Below are 21,426 nucleotides of genomic sequence, written 5' to 3'. Positions count from 1 at the left end.
AAAGCAAGAAGTAGAAGAAAAGTACAATTCAAAAAGACAAAAAAGTATAAACGGCAGAAGACAAAAAATTGAAAAAGAGTCCAATTAAAAAAGACAAAAGGCATAAGCGACAAAAGACAAAAAAATGAAAGAAGTACAACTAAAAAGTAAATTAAAAAAGAAAAAAAGTTAAACGCCAGAAGGGAAAAAATGAAAAACAGAACCCCAATTTCCAAAAAATCAAAAAGTATAAGTGACTGGAGGCAAATGAAGCTCGCTCAATAACTCTCAGGAAGACAACAGGACGCGCCGAGGGAGTGAGCATCGGGGCCGTAGCGTCAACATGGCGGGGAAGGAGATCAAAGGCTCTTCTGGGGAATTTGATAAAGGACACGATGCCTTGATGGCGGCGGCGGTGGTGTGTGGGCGCCTCGCGATCAGCAACCCGAGGAGAGGAACCTTTGAAGGAGATCGAGGCGTTCAGACGGAAGGATAAAGAGTCTATGGGGCTGTGAAGAGACAAGGAGGGTGTAGGTACTGTGTGGTGTTTGTGGAGACAGGGAGAGGTATACTGTGTGAAGGGTGAGGCTGTGAAAAGACTATCTAAAGCTGTGTGGAGGCTGTGGAAAGACAAGGGCTGTGTAGATACTCTGTGAAGGATGAGGACGTCAAAAGCTGTGTAAAAATTGTGGAAAGACATGAAAGAGAGTACTGTAGGTGCTGTGAAGAGAGTTAGGAAATGTGAAAAGACTATGTAGAGCTGTGTGGACGCTGTGAAAAGACAAGGGGAGGATGTAGGTGCTGTGAAGAAGACCGTGGGCTATTAAGTGGCTATCAGGAGCTGTGTTAAGGCTGTTAAATGATAAAAAAAAAATAAATAAAAAATTGTCGTTGCTACGTAAAGACTGCAAAAAGATAATCTAGTGTTGTGTATCTATCTGTAGGGGGCTGTGGGAAGATTTACGAGCTGTATGAGGGCTGTAATAGGGGCTGTGTGCTGTGAGAAGACTGCAAGTGCTGTGATGGGCCTGTTAAAATACTGCTCAGAATTGTGTGAGGGACTAAAACAAGTGCTGTGTGCTGTGGAAGGGCTGTGGTGGTACTAGTGCTGCGAGGTGTGGTGAGTGGACCGTGTAGGAGCTGGAGAAATGTGGTGAGGAGGAAGGAATCTGTGAGAGGCTGTGGTGCTGGTTGTGATGATTTCTATGGGATACAAAGAGGCTGTGGCTGAGTGTGAAGGCCCATTGAAGGGGTGTTTACGGTTGGTGAGGAGGAATTGTGAAGAGTGTATAGATGGCTGAAAGGAACTGTGAGAAGAGGGAGAGGGAGCACACTGGAGGGAATCAAATAAAAGCCATAGAAACTGTAATGCGTCAAAAAAAAGAAAAGAAAAAAAAAGTTATGAAACGTCTCCTTCGAAATGTGATCCTTTATTTTTGTAATTATCTATAGTGGTGGTGGTGGTGGTGGTGGTGGTGGTGGTAGTAGTAGTAGTAGTAGATGGTGTTTTTGTAGTAGTGGTTGTTGTTGTTGAATAGTCGTAGTAGTAGTAGTAGTAGCAGTAGTAGTAGTAGTAGCAGAAGAGGTATACAACGAACCCTGATTGCATAGAATAACTCTGTGACGGTTCATTCACTGCTTCATTGCTTCGAATCTCCCAGCAAAACCACTTCACTCTTTCCTTTCCTTCCCATTGGTTCAAATTGCACGCCATCTTCCACGCTATTGGTCCTCGCGCAGATTAACTGGGACGCTATTGGCTCTTCCTCCGAGACTCGTGCTTCTATTGGCGGAGAAAGAGGGGTTGCTGGAATGCTATTGGTGGGTGGTGCTGTAAGATTGGGCGCCGTTATGTCATGATTTACGCTTCTCGTGTGAAGATAAATGTTTTAATAACTTGAATCTAACGTTACTTGAGGAGGAGGAGGAGGAGGAGGAGGAGGAGAAGAAGGAGGAGGGTTAGTGAAGTCTTGTTGGAAGTACATGATATATGGTCAAAGTCTTGCTACTTTTCTTCCTTTTTTCCTTTTTTTTTTTTTTTTTTTTTCTTGTGTGGGATATTTTTTTCTTTTCCTTTTTTCTGTTACTGAGGTATTTTAATGAGTTTCAAAAAGGTGATCTATTTATTTTTTTCTTTGTCTTCTGTTTTTTTTTTTTTTCGTGATATTTTTCCTCTCTCTATTTCTGGGATATTTTGTTCAGTTTCAGACGTGATTTTTTTTCCTCTTTTTCTTCTTTTGTTTTATTCTTGTTTCTTGTTTTCTTTGTTTCTTTGTTTCTTTCTTTTTTTCCGTCACTTTTTATCTTTTTTCTTTCTATCTTTTCTAACTATGCATCTACTTAGCTATTTATCTATCTGTCATTACTTATCATTTTCATTCTTTCTTTCTTTCTTTCCTCTTCTTTTCTTTTTTTCTTTTCTTCTTCTTCTTCTTCTTCTTCTTCTTCTTCTTCTTCTTCTTGACATTTTGACGGATTTTGGGATCCGAAAAGTATTGTGAGCTTTGCATACATACATACATACATACATACATTCATACATACATTCATATAGAGCGTTACGTAAAACCGTCACGTGCGCTACGGTACATACACACACACACACACACACACACACACACATGAATGCAGAACTGCCCTTTATGATATCATTTGTCAACCACACTGTTCCTTCCTCCTCCTCCATTTTCTCTCCCTTTTCCTTCTCTTCCTCTTCCTCTTCCTTCTCCGCTCGCTTCCTCCATTTCCAGACCGCCGTAATAAGTTGTTCTTTCCACTTAACATTATTATTGTCTTCATTTTTCTCTCCCTTTAGCATAGTTGAGCTTTTCCATTTCTTATTTATTCCTCTTCGCTTCTTTCCTCCTTCGCTGGGGCGTTTCTTTAGTGTTTTTGTTTCCTTTTCTCATTTTCTATTTTTTTCTTTTTTCGTTCGTTTTTGAGCTTCATTTGCGTTTAGTCTTTTTTTTTTGTTTCTCTTCTTTTTTTCTTTCACTGATTTTGTGTCCTTTTGTTTTCCGTCTTCTGTTCTTTTCTTTTCTTTGTCCTGTTCCTCTTCCTCTTGTTGTTGTTGTTGTTGTTGTTGTTGTTGTTGTTGTTGTCCCTCTTCTTTTCTTCATCTATATACATATACACATCATCATCATCATCATCATCATCATCATCATAATCATCACCATCATCAACATCGTTATAATAATAATAATAATAATAATAATAGTAATAATAATAATAATCATTATCTGCTTCTTCTTCTTCTTCTTCTTCTTCTTCTTCTTCTTCTTCTTCTACCACCCTCCTCCCCCTCTTCCTCCTCCTCCTCCTCCTCCTCCTCCTCCTCCTCCTCCTCCTCCTCCTCCTACTCCTCCTCCTCCTTCTCCTCCTCCTCCTTTAGTACCATCCCTCCTTGTACCTTCCCTTCCCTTCCCTTCCATGTCATCCTATCTTCGTTTCCCTTCATCCTCTTTCTTCTAAAACTCTTCGTCGCTGTCGTCGTTATCCTCCTCCTCCTCCTCCTCCTCCTCCTTCTCCTCCTCCTCCTCCTCCTCCCAGCTGTTGGTTCCCTCTAAGATATTGGCTCATGACGGCAGGGCAAGGCGACCAAGCATGACTCTCAACAAGAAGCAGATGTCCGGGTGAGTATCCCTGGCAACCTCTCTCTCTCTCTCTTTCTCTCTCTCTCTCTCTCTCTCTCTCTCTCTCTCTCTCTCTCTCTCTCTCTCTCTCTCTCTCTCTCTGTCGTGTCTGTTTTCAGGTTTTCCTTTACATATTAAGTGCATTTTCTTTCTTTTTCGTGGTTTTATCTATTTTTTGCTGTTTTTGTGTGTGTTGCGTTTTCTTTGTGTTTCCTTTGATGTCTTTTTTGTGTTTTGAGCATTCTTTATATTTTCTCTACTTGTCCGTTTATACACTGTCTCTTCAATATGGTAATTTCCTCTCTCTCTCTCTCCCTCTCTCTCTCTCTCTCTCTCTCTCTCTCTCTCTCTCTCTCTCTCTCTCTCTCTCTCTCTCTCTCTCTCTCTCTCTCTCTCTCTCTGTTGGAATCGTTTTTCATTTACATTTATATTTATTCATCTGAAGCTCAGTTTTCATGTTCACTTTTTTTAATTTTTTATTCATTTTTTTTGGAATGGGGAAGAAAGATTGGAAATAGATAAAAAAAATAAAAAAATAAAAGAAAGAAAAAAATAGGACCGACATCCACACACACACACACACACACAGACACAGGTTTTATTCTTTTTCCCGAAGCATCAGAATTATTTGTTTATTTGGAAAGAAAATCAAAATAAAAGAGAGAAAAAAAAATAGTTGAGGTTCCTTCGTTTCTTTTTTGTTTATTTTTAGCCTCCGTTGTGACGCAAAGTTTTTTCATATATTCATTTTTCATTTTAGTTTTGCATTTTTTTTTTCCATTTGACTTTTAGGCTAATTGTTCGTGTTTTTTTTCTTTTATTTCTTTATCGGTTTGCGTGCCAGAGAAAGGGTCAGAGAAAACTGGAAAATTCTAGAACGAAGTGAGAGAGAAAGAAAGAGAGAGAAAAAAAACAAAACAAAGCTACAGAATATTGAAAGAAGATTAGGTTTTCATGTTTTCTTTCAGTGTTTACAATAACTGTTCACGGTTGTTTCATAATATTTCGTCCTGTTTTTCTTACATTTCTTTCCTTGTTTCTTTTTCATGATGTTTGTCTTTTCCTTCATTTTGTTCCTCTTTGCCTTTTTCTATTTTTTTTCACATCTCTTGTTTTCAAAATTGTTTCTTTTTACAGTTTTCCTTTCTTTTTACTTTTGTTACTATTTTCCTTCACATTTTTTTTTTACTATTCTAATAGTTTACTTTTATTCAATTTGCCTTCTCCTTTATATTACTGTTTGTCCTTCGTTATCTTATAATTTTTTTTTTCTTTTTCATTCATCTTTCCTTTTCGCCCATTTCTCATCTTTTTTCTATCGGTGCTTTCCTTCCCCTTTTCTTTCATAATTGTTCCTCATTCAATTTATCCTACCATTTTTTCGGTTTTCTTTGTCATTTTCCTTCAACCCTTATATTTCGTAATGGTGTCCTACTGATTTTCTTTTCATCATTTCATTCACTATTATTTTCTTCTCTGTTTCCACCACAGTGCTCATTTTTTTCACTCTTCTTCACCTTTTCATCCTAAAACATCTTGCGTCACACTGGCGTTCAAATGAAATAGCCTTGCGTTAAGTTTCACACATACATACGTACATGACTGTATACCTTAAGTCTCTCTCTCTCTCTCTCTCTCTCTCTCTCTCTCTCTCTCTCTCTCTCTCTCTCTCTCTCTCTCTCTCTCTCTCTAATTCTCCTCATCACGCCTCCGCCGCTCACCAAGAGACCTCACAAACTCCGGGAATTTCTCATTACGAGCGAAAACACAACGACGTGAAGTAAACACTGACGCCTCCTGCTGGGAAGACGACCCCCTCCCCTTGAGAACGACTACAGGGAGAGAAAGGGAGAGTAAAGGAGGAGAAAGGGAGAGTAAAGGGAAGTAGGGTCCGTGTCCTCTGTTGTTGGGAAGTGCTGAGTTGTCTGAGAGAGAGAGAGAGAGAGAGAGAGAGAGAGAGAGAGAGAGAGAGAGAGAGAGAGAGAGAGAGAGAGAGAGAGAGGGTTATTTTGTATCTCAGAAGCGTAGAACAACTTTTTTTTGTCTGTCTGTCTGTCTGTCTGTTGTTGTTGTGTCGCTGTTTGTGTGTGTGTGTGTGTGTGTGTGTGTGTGTTTTATTCATGTATGCGTATGGACTGGAGGAACGCTATGAAAATTCTTCTTGTATTCACACACACACACACACACACACACACAGACAGACACTGCGGTGAAGAAAAAAAGAGCGGTACATTTTGCTGTCTCTCTCTCTCTCTCTCTCTCTCTCTCTCTCTCTCTCTCCTTCATAAAAACAATAATGCTTCTTCTTTTCATTACATTTCTATTGTTACTCTTTTACATTACTATCTTTTGTCATTATTATTATACCAGGGATACAAAAACGAGAGAGAGAGAGAGAGAGAGAGAGAGAGAGAGAGAGAGAGAGAGAGAGAGAGAGAGAGAGAGAGAGAGAGAGAGAGAGAGAGAGAGATGAAAAGGTATGAGCTGGTATTTATCTTTTTTCTTCTCTGTCTCTTTTTTTCCTTCCTCCTCCTCCTCCTCCTCCTCCTCCTCCTCCTCCTTTCTTTCCCCTGCGGCTTCCGATCTTCAATCTGCAGCCAATCAAAAATCCCTTTCTTTCGCCTCTAAGTTAGTAAGAGTCGGAATCAGGGTGGTTCAAAGGGAAGAGAGAGAGAGAGAGAGAGAGAGAGAGAGAGAGAGAGAGAGAGAGAGAGAGAGAGAGAGAGAGGAGAGAGAGAGAGAGAGAGAGAGAGAGAGATTACTCAGAACTAGATCAGCAGGAGAGGAACATGATACTACACACACACACACACACACACACACACACACACACACACAGAGATGGGGGTTTAGAAGATATACAGTTTTCTATCCCACATTCTTCTCCCAACATTTCTTTTCTTGTATTTCCTGTGATGTCGTTATTTTCTTTCCTTCCGTTCCTACAATTTTGTCTGGTGTTGTTTTGGTGTTGCGTTCCTTCGTGTTTTGGTGTTGTTATGGAGACTGGTGTGTGTTGTGGTTATTTGTGGTGTGGTCGTGGTTGTCTGTGGTGTGATTGTGGTTGTGATGTGGTTGTGATGTTCCCCTGTGACTGGTAGTGATAATATGATAGTTAGTGATTCAACATAGACAACTGAAATAGGAAAAATAAAATAAAATAAAAAGTAGATAGATAAATAAAAGTATAGCTAAAAGGATTATAATTTTTGACTGCAGTTACTTGTGGTGTCAGTGGTGTCTTCCAGTGATCTGTACTTTCACCACCACTTTATGTGCTTTTATTGCTATGGTTTTCCTTTGTTGACATTCAGAGAGAGAGAGAGAGAGAGAGAGGGAGAGAGAGAGAGAGAGAGAGAGAGAGAGAGAGAGAGAGAGAGAGAGAGAATACAGAAGGATATTTATGTTCTTTCTAGCTAACATTACTATTTAAGAGATTAGTAGAAAATGTGAAATTGAGTAAATGACCTCTCCTAGACTAGCTAACTCACACTCACTCTTTTCATTTACTTAGTCACTCTGTAAGTAAGTAAATCGCTAACTAACATATTCGCTGTTTCACTCAGTAACTAGGTAACAAATCCACTCACTCAATCACTCACTAACAAAATCACGCATTCACTTACTAATAAACCAAATCACACATTCACTCACTCACAAATTAATTCACTCACTAACAAAATCTCTCATTCCTTCAGTTTCTGTCAGCCACTCTATAACCTCAATTACTGACAAACATTTTCAGTAACCAAACACAGAGGATGCAGCAGAGCACAGTGGCAGGTTGTCTAATACCACTACCATGCTATGAAGAGGCTCACGTATTCAAATGATCAGCCGCGCCACACGACCCAGGTGCGGCTGTATTAGGCAGGTGCACTGGGAGGGAATCAGACCAAATGTGCTCCTTGCCAAGCCCCCCTAAGCCACTGAGGATATCTGGCTTACATCTGGCTTAAATCCGTAACTTTGAACGTTCCGGGAGGTTTCCGTCATGCAATGTAGTTATAGTGTTGTGTGGTTTTGTTTGTGGGTGATGTGGTGTGGTGTGATGTGTCGTGGTGTGGTACAGTGTTAGGTTTGTGGTACAGGTAGTGTGGTGTGGCTGGGTGTATTGCAGTGGTGGTGTAGTGTGGTGTGGTACAGAGTGGCGGAGTGACTGGATGTGGTACTGTGTGATGGTCTCGTTCAGTGTGGTACAGTTTGATGGTGTGATACAGTGTGGTAGCGTGGCTGGTTGTGGTACAGTGTGGCATGGCTGGTGCGGTATAGAGTAGGGTACACGTTTAGGTGGGTGCGCCTGGATGTGGTATAGTTAAGTGGTGTGGTTGGATGTGGTTGGGCGTGGTACAGTGTGGTGTTGTGGGTGGGTGTGGTTTGTGTGTGTGTGTGGTGTTGTGGTGGTGGTTAATGTGGTTTTCTGCAGTCTTCCTTACTCTTGCTGGTTTGCCTCCCATGCCGTCCTCCATTTCCTTCTTGTTTGGGGGGAAAATGACCCACAGTAACGGAGGAAAATTGAGTCTTGAATACACCTCGTGGTCACTCGCGTCCTCCTCTGTCCAAGTTTTTTTCCTCCTCCAAAGTTTTTTCTTTTTTTCCTCGCATTTCTCTCCCCGTCCTCTCTTCGTCCTCTGTTATTTTCCCTCCTACTCACTCCCTTATTTTTTTGTCTTTCTCCCAGTTTATTTTTCCCTGCTTCCTCCGTTTTCCTTTCCTCTGTTTTTTTTTTATTCTATTTTTCGTCTTTTCCTTTCATTTATCTTGCTTTTCCTTCCTCCTTCTCTTCCTTATCTCTCTCCTTTCCTCTGCTTTCTACCTGTCTTCTGTTTCTCTCTCCCTTTTCTGTCATTCCACCCTTGCTTCTGCTTCTTTTATCTTAATTTTTCTATTTTTTCCTTTTCTCATTCTTTTCCCCTTCATCTTTTATATTTTCCTCCTTTTCTTAATTTCTTACGTTTCCTCCCTCTCTTCCTCTTTGTCATCTCATTTCTCCCGCAATTCTTTTCCCTCTTTAATTTTCCCTCTTTGCTAACTTCCTTTCACATTTGTCATCTGTTACCTTTCCTCTCTTTCCTTCTCTTTCCCCCACTCTTTCCCCATTTACTCCTTCATATTTACACCTTCACATTAATTTCCCTCCCTTCAAACATACAACTTCCTTCCCATCATCATTTCCTCTTCCTACATTTTCCCTTTTACGTTTTCCTCTTTACTCTTTTCCCCCTGTCCTTTCACTCATTTCCTTGGCTTCCCTCCTCGCCTCTGCATCTTTTTTTCCTTTTTTCCCAGCCGTTTTCCTGCCTCACTACCAACACTACCGCGTTTAGTTTAACATTTTCCTTCGTCCTCCGTGGCCGCGTCCGTTAATAGCTGGTTTGACAGTAGTGAGGTGAGGGACAGGGGAGGAAGGGAGAGGGGGAGCGAGGAGAGACGAGGGAGAGGAGAGAGAGGAGAGATGAGGGAGAGGGGGAGTGACAAGAGACAAGAAGAGGGAAGGAGCGAGAGGAGAGAGACGAAAGGATGGAAAGGCGGGAAAGAAGGATGGGGAGTAAGGAAGAGGGAAGTAGGAGATAACAAGGAAGGAAAGGGAAAAAGGGAAATAACGAGGAAAAAGGTTAAGGAGACAACGAAGGGAGGGGAAAGAAAGAGGAAAAGAAAGATTTCAGGAAGTGGGAAGAAAGGGAATAACGAGGAAAGGAAGAGAAGGAAAAGGAGAGGCGAAAAGAGAAGAGGGAAGAAGGGAAAGGATAGCGAAAGTATAAAAAGAAGATGAGGAAAAGAAGGGAGGGAGAGAAAGAAGAAAGGAATAAAAAAATAGGACAAATAAAAAGAAGAAAGCAAAGAGGGAGGAAAAAAAATGAAGAAAGCGGGGAGAAGTAGGGAAGAAATAGATAAAAAAGTGGAGAAAATTAAAATAAAGAGAAGAAGAGAAAAAAAAAGGAGGAGATGCAGGAAGGGGAAGAAGAAGGAAACGAAAATTAGAAGGGAGAGAAAGACGGGAGGACGAAATCTGGAGAGGAAGAAAAGAAAATAGGATTAGGAGAAAAAGGGAGATGAAAAGAAAGAGAACGAAGCAGGCTGGAGGGAAGATGCGATGGGAGGGAAGACATGGAGGGAATGAAGGAGGGAAATTGGATACGAAGACGCGGATTGGAGGAAAAAAAAGGAAATGTCTTGCATGGTTTTGCTAGTGGAGAGGAGGAGGAGGAGGAGGAAGAGGAAGAGGAAGAGGAATAATAATAATAAGAAGAAGAAGAAGAAGAAGCGGAAGAGGAGGAGGAAGAGAAGAATAGAGTGATTAAAGATATAATATTGGAAGACAGAGGAAGAGTAGGAGGAGGACGAGGAGAATGGAAATCAAAGAAGGAGAGGAGAAGGAGAATAGTAAAAAGGAATGCACTAAAGAAGAAGGAGGAGGAAGAAGGAGAGAGGAAGAGTAGTAAAAAAATAGAATGCAGTGGAAAAAAGAGGAGGAGGAGGAGGAAGAAATTAAGGAAGAAAGAACGAGAGAGAGAGAGAGAGAGAGAGAGAGAGAGAGAGAGAGAGAGAGAGAGAGAGAGAGAGAGAGAGAGAGAGAGAGAGAGAGAAAGGAAAACAAGTGTAGATGAAAGTAAGAAAGAAAGAAACAGGAGAATATGAGAGAGCAAAGAAAGAGAAGGGAGAGAACGAGAAGAAAGAAGCAGAAGAAAAAGCAAGACTGAAGAAAAAGGAGGAAGAGGAGGGAGATGTAAAGAAGAAAGAGAAAAAGAAGAGGATGAAGAAAAGACGTTTTAAAGAAGGAGGAGAGGTAGAGGGAGGAGGAAGAGGAGGAAGAGAAAAACGATGATGTACTGCAGGAGGAGGAGAAGGAGAAGGAGGAGAAGGAGGAGGAGGAGGAGGAGGAGGAGGAGGAGGAGGAGGAGAATAGTGGTAGGTAGTGAAAGTGGCTGCCGTGGACCCAAGAGGCTTTCGGAGGGAGCTAAGTGCAATAAAAAAGGAGAGAGAGAGAGAGAGAGAGAGAGAGAGAGAGAGAGAGAGAGAGAGAGAGAGAGAGAGAGAGAGAGAGAGAGAGAGAGAGAGAGAGAGAGAGAGAGAGAGAGAGAGAGAAGCGAAAAGGGAAGAGGAAGGAAAGCCGTCGCCATAATAACAGCACACCGCAGCGGCTTAGTGCACCGCCACAGCATGACAGCCCCGCCACAGCATGACAGCCCCGCCACAGCATGACAGCCCCGCCACAGCATGACAGCCCCGCCACAACATGACAGCCTCGCCACAGCATGACAGCACCGCCACAGGATGACAGCACCGCCACAGGATGACAGCACCGCCACAGCATGCTCCACCACAGCATGACAGCCCCGCCACAGCATGTTCCACCACAGTATGACAGCCCCGTCACAGCATGACAGCATGAAGCAACACTAAGGTCATCATAGCACCACAGCATTACAACCAGTGCTACACCTTAATACCAACACCTTATATCACCATCACACCACAACACAACACCACCACAGCAAGGCCCAATAGCACCACAACACTAGCACAACACCACAGCATCACAAGCCATCACGTGATACAACTGCAACACCGCACGTCACCACCACCACCACCACTATCGACACATCATAAAACTCACCTCTAGGCAACACAACGCCACCAAAATTCACCACAATCACCACAAAAAAACAAAAAACACCACCGTCACCACCACATCACAAAACACCATTAGATGACACCACAACCACCACACACACAAATTACCGCCACCACCACCACCACCACAGCGTAACAGAAGGAATACATAATTAGACAAGAGAACATCAGAACTCTTTTTTTTTGCCCACGGTCACTAATTTGGACATTTTTAACCGACTGGACGCGCGTGGAGACTGAAAAGTGGATAAGGGGACGCAAACTTGTGTGGAGCGAGCGTGGAGTGAGCGGACACGTGGGTGATGGATGAGAGTAAGTGGTTCTCACCCGCCTGGAAAATATATAAGGTTTTAAATCACCACATTGAGGCAACCGGGTAAACAGCGACGTGAAGCAGCCAGCGTCGTGAGAGAAGGCCAGCTGCTGCTATTCAGTGTGTGTGTGTGTGTGTGTGTGTGTGTGTGTGTGTGTGTGCGTGTGTGTGTGTAGGGGGGTGTTGGGGTGCAGGGGAGGGGGGGGGCTGGGCGGGCTTCCTGTGGGCTTTTTTTTTTTTTTTTTTTTTTTTTTTTTTTTTTTGTGTGTGTGTGTGTGTGTGTGTGTGTGTGTGTGTGTGTGTTTGTTCCAGGATATTTTTAGGGGTATTTAATTCTTCGTTGATATATATATTTTTTTTTTCTTTTTGGGTTTTCTCGTGTGTATTTTATTTTTCGTGAACTTTTTTTTCCCCATGGACACTTAATTTTTTCCCTCACGTTTTCTTTTTCTTTGGGCATTTAATTCTTTGTGTACATTTCCCTTTTGGGCGTTTTGTTCTTGGCGTTTTAGTCTTTGCTGGACATCTTTGTCCATTTTCATCTGCACATCTTCGTTATGGATATTTCCCCCAGAGCATTTAATATTTCCTGGACATTTTTCCCAGTGACATTTAATTTTCTCTCTGGGCATTTTTGTTTGGTCATTTTCATTTTTTGGACATTTTTCTTTAGACATGTTTCCCCCTTGGACATTTTGCCCTTGGGCATTTTTGTTTTTAAGGGTAATTCTATTTTGGGCATTTTCTACTTCCTGAAATCCATGACATCTTTTCCTAGCAGGATATTTTCTCCTCTAACTTACTTATTTCTCCTGAGAAATTTTCATCTTTAGAATTATTTTTAATTCTCTTGGTTTATTTATCCCTGGATATTTTCCCTTTTTAGAGATTTTTCCAAGGATTTTTTTTTCTGGTTATGAATAATTTCCCTTGAGGATTTCTACTTCATAGATATTTTCTCCTGAACATTTTCCCTTCCAGGTCCTCTTCGTAATAGTGTGCAGCTGAGAAGTATTCCTTACGAAAGGAAATTGAAGCTTTTAAATTAGCGATCCTTAAAGAGGTGTATGTTAAGAGGAGACCTGATAGAGGTCTTTAAGGAGTATAGGGGATGTAATGAGGGTGATATAAGCAAACTTCTTAAGGTTAGTAATCAGAATAAGATCAGAAATAATGGATTGAAGCTTGAAAAAGATTTAAAAAAGAGATAGGAAGAAATTGGTTCTTAATAGCGTGGTAGATTAGTGGAATAGACTCAGTAATCACGTTGTTAGTACTGAGTCATTAGGGTGCTTTAAAAGAAGATTGGGTAAATTCATGGGTGAGGATGACAGGTGGAAACAGGTAGGTATGATTCATACAGCGACAGCCACGTGTATGCCTGGTGGCTTCTTGCAGCTTTCATTATTTTCTTATATATATATATATTTTTTTTTTAGTTGGGTTGGGTTCACACCGATGCAAAAGTATGATAATTTATGTGAGGGAAAAAGTGTTTGAGAGATTAAATGCCTGTTATATAATATAATCATTGCAGCGGCTGTAATAATTCACAGTAATGCCAAAATAGTCATCAATTGTAGTCATCTCGCTAAAGTATTACACTATATTATCATTGGCATTTTTTAAGGAGCCATACCTGTGTTCCTATTAAGTTCTGTTTGCTGATGTTTAAACTCACACTGATGCCAAAAAACAGCGCCAATATTATATAGTCAATTCGCTCATAGAAACTTCGACAGGTGAAATGAAAGCCAGGTGATATTATTACTATCGTTTTCAGATGTGAAACATGTGTTCCTATTAAGTCATATTCGCTTCATGTTGCAAATCGCACTGATGCTAAAAACAGCGCCAATATGTGTTCATTTCACTCATAGGAAATTCGATAGGTCAGATGAGCTCAACGTGATATCATCATTAGAGTTTTTAGATGCAAGATGGCAAGTGTTCCTGTTCTATTTCCTGTTTGTTGTAATTCACGCTGGTGCCAAAAATAGCTTCAGTGTCTGTGGTTGTTCCGCTCAAAAAATGTTCGACAGGTGAAATGGGCTTCGTGTGATATCGCCGTTATTATTACCATTAATGATTTTGGGAGTGAAGTAGAGAGCAGCTGGTATCAGATTCTCTCCCGTGCCAATATAGCTCACTGCGATGTCAAAATAAAGTTAGTGGCTGTGGTTATTCCTGTAATGTGATACTATTATTATTGTTATTATTACTGTTGTTGTTGTTGTTGTTGTTGTTGTTGTTACTACTACTACTACTACTATTACTACTACTGCTACTACTACTACTCTACTACTACTAACTACTACTACTACTCTACCATCATCATCGTCATTATTATTATTATTATTATTATTATTATTATTATTATTATTATTATTATTATTATTATTAACAACTTTTGGCTTCACCTCTGCCTCGCCCTGCTGCCTCACGTCACCGCTAATACAGAGGCACCATCAACTCGCTCTGAAGTTCGACATGTGAAATGGCTGTCATGTGATATCATTATTCGTGTGTTTAGAGGTGAATTTTTGTTTTTTTCAGTGTTGAGGTGCGCCATGTCACCTGATAATCTATTTCCGGTGGTGGTACCCGACGCCGCTCATTAGTCGCCAGCAGGAGAGGGTTAATATTCACACATGATTTTTTATTTTATTTTATTTATCTTTTTCCTTTCGTTACGTATTTTTTTTAAGAGTGTGTAGTTATAATGGTAGTGAGGACAATAGTAATGGTTGAGTTAGTTCGTATAGAAGAATAAACATTGTATGATGAAAAAAAATAATGAAAGATAAGGTGATGATAGACACAAATTATTAATAACATAATAGTAAATAAGTGATACAACACTATAGAAATTAATAAAAATATCTGCACTAATTTTAACCTTTTTATCGTCATTAGTATCATTATTATGAAAACAAGACGGACAAGGAAATAATACAAATGCACAAAATACAGGTACATTAGTTAAAAGATTATATAATTCAGTATACTTAAATAATCGAATAAAATAACCCCACTAATATAAAGACCGTCTCTCATCATTATTATGGAGAGAGCGGGCAAAGAGATTACCATTATACACAAAACCCAGCAATAAATACACAATACACTGGAACCCACGAATGAAAAACGGTAATAGTAATTTAAAGACTCATCTATATTTAACTGGCTTATTTGGATCCGGCCCACGCTCGCTCATTATGTATGCCAGAAAGAAGGTTTCTGTTTTAATTATACAACACTGAGCCAACTATAAAGAGAGCGCCAGGAGTCCGATATTCAGCCTTCATTTTTGCGTTTATTTTTAGGACTCGTGTTATTTTTACCTCATTTTACCGCGGATTTTTTTTGACGCGCCTGTGTATCAAAGAAAATTGTTTTTATCTTTAAGATTTTTTTCCAGTGTTATTTTTTTCATATTCATTATTCGTATTTATTATTTTCATTTTTTCTTTATATATATATATATATATATATATATATATATATATATATATATATATATATATATATATATATATATATATATATATATATATATATATATATATATATATATATATATATATATATATATATATATATATATATATATATATATATATATATATACTTGTATATTCTAACGAAGTTTTGTTTATTTTTTTCATTATTTTTTGTATTCATTATTTATTAGTTTTATACTTTTTAGATTTTTTTTTCAAAGGAAATAGCTTATATGTTTATTTTTTTCAATATAATTTTTCACATTCATTATTTATTATTTTCATGTCATTTTTAAGATTTTTTATATTTAAGATTTTTTCACTTATTTTTTTCATATTCATTTTATTCTTATTTTCTAAAGAACATTTTTTGTTTGACTTGTTTTAATTGTTTTTTTTTACATATTAATTATATTTATTTTCAGACTATTCTTAATTTTTCTAAGGAAATTGTTTTTTGTTTAAGATTTTGTTTCATTGTTTTTCATATTATTTCTCTTATTTAACATTTTCATATTATTTTCGATATTTTATTTTATTTCTGTATCCATTTCATATATATTCATTAATTACATTTATCTAACACATTACTTTCATCTATGATAATGTTTTCATTTTCATTTTCATCGCTCTGTTACAGCCTCTTAGTGTAGGATGTAAGAGCTAATTACCGTAATGATTTTTTATAATAACTTTTAAGCACCGTAATTAAGCCACCTTTTTGCCAGTAATGTTTTCGCATCAAAAAACATTTGCTAATAACATCAGCATCCGTGTTATCCACCTAGGCAATAAGGAAGTGAGGCGCTGATGCGAGCTTATTTAACCATATAAGCAAGCCTTTGGTTCGTTTTACCCTTTCACTAATGTAGTCTCGTATCAAGACATTTACTATTAACACCATCACTGCCATCCATGTTATTTACGCTGGCAGTGAGGAAGTGATGTGTGTAGAAGTTTATTAAGTGATGTTAGCAAATCTTTCGTTCTTCAGCCTTGATTGATAGATTTCTCCTGAAGCTGAAGTCAGTGGTCTGCTCCCTTCCACTAGTAAAATCTGGCAGTTCTTAATCTCTGTGCTTCTCTGCTTCTGTTTCCCCCTTCCTATGATTTTCCGTTGGAAGAAAGGGTTTGACTTGTATATATCTTCATCTCTCTGCTTATTGTTCTTGCTTTAAGCTGCCTGTGAATCTAGGTGGAGTAAGGTTGTTGGTAGTAGTAGTAGTAGTAGTAGTAGTAGTAGTAGTAGTAATAGTAGTAGTAGTTCTTTAGTTACAAAACAATGCAGAAAACTCCAAAATAAACAAAGGAAAAATCCTGTTTGTCCAAATAAGTCAGTACTGAAAATAGAATCATCACTGAAAAAGCAGCAGCAGCAGCAGCAGCAGTACAGATCCATCCACTGCGAGGCACGTGGTCTGTGGTCTGCTGCAGCGTTTCCCCGTGACATCACCACCACGACTCTCTAGTGTCAGAAATTGTTATTTTCTTATCTAAACTTTGAAAAGTTGAAAGTGTACACGAGTTACCAATCTTATCACGCACTTCCTCTCCCTCCCATCTCTCTCACACATCCTCTTTCTACTGATTGGGAATACCACAGGACTTCCGTGAGAGAGAGAGAGAGAGAGAGAGAGAGAGAGAGAGAGAGAGAGAGAGAGAGAGAGAGAGAGAGAGAGAGAGAAACTCGTAGTGGACATGCGGCATGCCATAACATTTGTAGCAGCTCTGTACTGACTATCTTATCTCGCCGCTATCACAAGATAAGACCATTTTGTTCCTTGCATCCTCTCCAATCTCCTCCGCCTCCCAGCCGTCCTGTGTGACTGTGTAGTTGTGTGTGTGTGTGTGTCTGTTTGTCTCGCGGCAGTGGACGGCGGGGGCTCGGCGCTGGGCGGAGAGGGGGAGGCAGCCCGCAGGGATTAGCACAGAGGAACAGGAAAGGAAACAAGTGTGCACGAAGCGGCGAAAGTTGAAGTTTTGACAGAGCAAAGTTAATGAAGTTAAAGACAAGACCTGTGAAGTTAAGAAGACGAAATTTTAAGAATCAATGATCTTATGGTGCTGAGTGTAATGGTGGTGGTTGTGGTGGTGATGGTGGTGGTGGTAGGTGAGATAGCCGTGACCTGTCTGACGGAGCGACACAAGTCGTGGTGTTTTGTGAACATGTCACCTGTAACCCCTCGCAGTGACCTTTGTCGGCCAGGCCGCCCCTCCCCCGCCAGGCAGGACACACGCCTACAGGCCTCAAGTTGACATTAAAGAGTAAACAGCTGACCTTTTATGCCCACCCTGTTGCCACCACCACCATTCGTCTCTGCCACTGACTGTGCCGCCGCCGCTGCTGTGGGCGGGGCAGCGGGAGCGCCCTTAAAGAAGATGAGCCTGACACCGGAGTGGCGAACCCTCCTCCACCAGCCGCAGGCGGAGGTGGCGGCTCGCACCCTGCTGGCCTCCACCCACGCCTGTGACCAGCGGCTGCAGGATTATGCCAATGATCTGTGCTGGTGGCGGCAACGGCACGAAAGCGCCATCGAGCAGCTGGTGCGAATCAACCGTGCCGCAGTGGAGGCCCTGACCCGCGAGGAGCGGCGAGTACAGGAGGCGAGGGAGCGCCTGCACTGGGAGATGAAGGAGGCGGAGGTGATGGAGGTGCTGCGGGAGGGGGTGGAGGGGATGGAGGTGCGTCAGGGGGATCAAGAGCAAGTTTGGGAGCCTCCTGCTGCTCCCTCCGTGGCGCGCCGCTTCCAGGTCCCTCGCGACACGGCCCTCGCCATCGCTTCCTCCAAGGCAGGTGTTCCCGCCGCCGCTGCGATCCACTTTAATACACCTAAGAGTGCGGAAGGTCCACCTGGCGGGAGTTTTACAGCGCTAGAATAAAAGTGTGTGTGTGTGTGTGTGTGTGTGTGTGTGTGTGTGTGTGTGTGTGTGTGTGTGTGTGTGTATGTTTGCGTTAGACGCAGGCTTGGTGCTGGCAAGGGAGATGCTGATATGGAGACAAATAGGAAGACAGAGATACCCTCGGATCTCATTTTGTCACTTGTGCGGCTTCAGGTGAGGCGCGCCAACAAACTAGCGACGGAAGCCATTAACCGCGAACACAGGGATGTCTTTGCTACCTTATTCGCCCCGGATTGCAGCCACGGGAAGCCCTGGAGCAGCCCTGTCCTCCCCCGGCCCTCTTTACCACCCCCTGAGGCCTCCAGCAGACGGCGGGAGTGCAGAGCTAAAGGCAAGAGTATAGAGCGCGATCGTGTTATTTTTCCTTTCCTGTATTGTTCTGCTTTTTGTTATTTTTCGGTGGTGTTTTTTATGTTCTTTGTTATCTCCCCTTTCCTCACTTTTTGTGTGCCGAGCGTCGTTGTGACTCGGATATATTGCATTGTTTTATGTTTTTACTTTTATTTTTTTACTCCTGTTTGGATTTCTGCTTGTATTTTTGAGGGCTTGGTTTCCGCGGCGCGTGTGTTGTTTTGGTCTGGCCCGCCTGCTTTGTTGTGAGTGCAGGGAGTCATTGCGTAAGTCTACATGTTAAGACAGACACTCCTCACTGCATCATCTCCATAGTGACTCGTATCGCCATCCTCATCATCCCTCCCCTCACCTCCTCTTTCATCCATTCCCTTACTCTTCCTCTCACTCAACTGTCTTACCCATTCCCTCACTCGCTCACTCATTCATTCTCTCCTTCCATCACCTTCCCTTTCTCTACTCATCACTCTCGCATTCACTCCATATACTTACCTGTTCCTTCCCTCATCTGTCTTATCCACTCCCTTACTCCCTCTCCTATTCACTCCCACCTACTTACTCTCTCCCCCCCCTCATCCGTTCTTCCCACTGCTTCATTCCCTCACTCCTGCACTCCACCTTTTCCCTCAACTCCCCAGCAGACATTTTACACGAGCTCGCTGCCTCAATATCATCCGTCATTTTTTTTTTTCCCCTTCGTCAGTTCGTGTCCTCGCAGTGCCAAAACAGCTGACAGAAGGAAATGTTTACTGTCTTACTTTTCTCGTAGTTTAGACAGGAAGGACTCTGTCATTGGGTTAATATTCACCATTCCTTTTTTCTTTTATTGTTTGTATCTTATCTTAACGTTTTCTTTCTTTTTTTTTTGTGTGTGTGTTATTATGTCTTCTACTTATTCTTTTATAAATGTAGTGAAATCTGTTGCTTGGTAGTTTTGATGCACGGTGCCATAATTATGATCCTCTCGTGTTGCCTTAAATCAGTCATTCAGTCAGTCACTTAGTCAATCAGTAAGGCAATCAGTCATTCATTCATTCAGTTAGTCAGTCAATCAGTCAGTCAGTCACTCGCTCAGTCATTCAATCAGTCAGTCCGTCAGTTACTCGCTCTATGATTCAGTCTGTCAGTCAGTCAATCAGTTACTTAGTCATTCAGTCAGTCAGTCAGTTAATAATAAGTCAGTCACTAGTCATTCAATCAGTCAGTCAGTTAGTTAGTCAGTAGTCAGTCAGTCACTCGCTCAGTCATTCAATAAGTTCGTCAGTCAGTCAGTAAGTCAATCGATCAATCAGTCACATAGTCATTCAATCAGTTAATCAGTCAGTCAGTCAGTCAAGGAATCACTCAGTCAGTCAGTTAATCAGTCAATCAATCAAGCAGTCTTTCAATCAGTCAGTCAGTCAATCAACCAGTCAACCAATCATTCTTCCCTCCTTCCCCCCGGCAGGCTGCACAGCTCCTCAGCATGGCGGCAGCAGTACGAGGAGCCGTGGTGGCGGGAAGTGTGTACGCGATACAGACAAGAAACCTGGACGGGGAGAGGGAGACGCTGCGGTGCGGGCGGCTCACCCTGTCCCGCGGCCACCTGCACCTCCACTGCCTGGCCGAGGGACCCCCGCCGCCGGGCTCCATCACTATTGAGGTGAGTGGAAGTGGACTCTCGCCACATGTAAACTCGATATTCCGTGGAACCTCAATAACTGATCCTGGCGGGCTTTGATGCGCGGGGGGAAAAGTCAATAAATAGCATACGAGCTGACGCACACTTTGAAAAGAGCTGACACGACCCACGCCTCTTTCACGAGTCAGGGCGGCGGAAGGAGGCAATATGACTTGACCCCGCCGCCACATCTTTCCCTTCCTCCCTCTCGCCCCCTTCCTTCCCTAACCATTGCCATTACTTACCCTTCCTTCCCCCGCCAGTGTCCTCACGCCCCCTTCCTTGCCCCGCCAGTCCCTTCACGCTCTCTTCCTTGCCCCGCCAATGCCCTCCCGCACACTTCCTTGCCTCACCATTGCCCTCACGTCTGCTTCCTTGCCACGCCAGTGCCCTCTAGCATCCTTCCTTGCCTCACCAGTGCCTTCACGTCCCCTTTCTTGCCCCGCTAGTGCCCTCCCGCACCTTTCCTTGCCCCACCGTTGCCCTCACACACACCCCACCTATCCCGCAGCACAAGGAGGCCCTCAATGAACTGGTCGACCGGGAGGGCACGCTGGTGTTTCTAGACGTGGAGAACACCTCGCCACGCCTCAGGGGTCGCGTGTACATCCGCCTCTGCCCAGACACAGGCCGCGGCAGGCAGTTCACGTGGCTGTGCACGGGGCAACGCGGGGTGAGCTACACCAACACCAGAGTCCTCGGCGTCCTTGACAAAGGGGAACCTAAGGAGAGGATCATCGCGGGGGACTACGAGGGAACTGACGGTGCAGGAGGTGCGTCTCTGATTCCGTGGTTGGGTTGGGGGAGGGAGTACCGCAGGGAGTGGCGGGCGGGGGTGGTGCGGGGGTGGTGGGGCGGCATACACAGGGCGGCGCAGTTCTTCATCACGACTCAACATGGGAATCCAGGGGAGACTGTGCATTTCGCCTTCGGGCAGGTGGAGCGTGGCCTGGAGGTGGTGCGGGAGGTGGCAGCCCTGCCCGATCCCTCCCAGGCCAGGGTGGTGGACTGCGGCGTAGTGCTGGTGGAAGAGGTGGAGAGCGCGGCGGTGCTGGGCGAGGAAGATGGAGTGTGAGGGAAGACTTCATCTGTCTCCCCCGTGCTGTTACATTGCTGTCATCTCTCTCTCTCTCTCTCTCTCTCTCTCTCTCTCTCTCTCTCTCTCTCTCTCTCTCTCTCTCTCTCTCTCTCTCATATGCACTTGTCTTACATGTTCCTAATTTGCCCAAACTCTCTGACATTCCAATATCTCATTCCGTCCCCCTCCTTCTCTCCTCTCTCCCTCCTTGCCTCCTTCCTTGCCAGTCCTTATTAGCTGCCCCTGCTTTACCCTTCCCTTCCTCCCTCATTACCTAAAATCCTGCCCCTCAGATGTCCCCTCTTACGGTTCACGCATCTTACCTCCATTAAGTCCTCCACTCCCGCCATTATAAGTCAGCCAGATAAAGT

The 21,426-nt window shown here is 42.5% G+C and overlaps 1 protein-coding gene across 1 annotated transcript in view; it reads left to right on the top strand.

Annotated features, from left to right (window-relative positions):
* The window catches only part of LOC135090892 (uncharacterized), a 135,710-nt gene extending 114,539 nt beyond the window's left edge, over positions 1-21,171 (top strand). Inside the window, exons 4-5 of the mRNA XM_063988051.1 lie at positions 19,765-19,959; positions 20,489-21,171. Coding sequence (XP_063844121.1) covers positions 19,765-19,959; positions 20,489-21,052 — 759 coding nt within the window. The 3' untranslated portion in view covers positions 21,053-21,171. The remainder of the gene's footprint in view (positions 1-19,764; positions 19,960-20,488) is intronic.
* Positions 21,172-21,426: the final 255 nt, after the last annotated feature.

This window comes from Scylla paramamosain, chromosome 36 (assembly GCF_035594125.1).
Source record: "Scylla paramamosain isolate STU-SP2022 chromosome 36, ASM3559412v1, whole genome shotgun sequence".
NCBI lineage: Eukaryota > Metazoa > Arthropoda > Malacostraca > Decapoda > Portunidae > Scylla > Scylla paramamosain.
The sequence above is the reverse complement of the archived record's forward strand: the minus strand, read 5'-3'. Positions and strand labels throughout refer to the sequence as shown.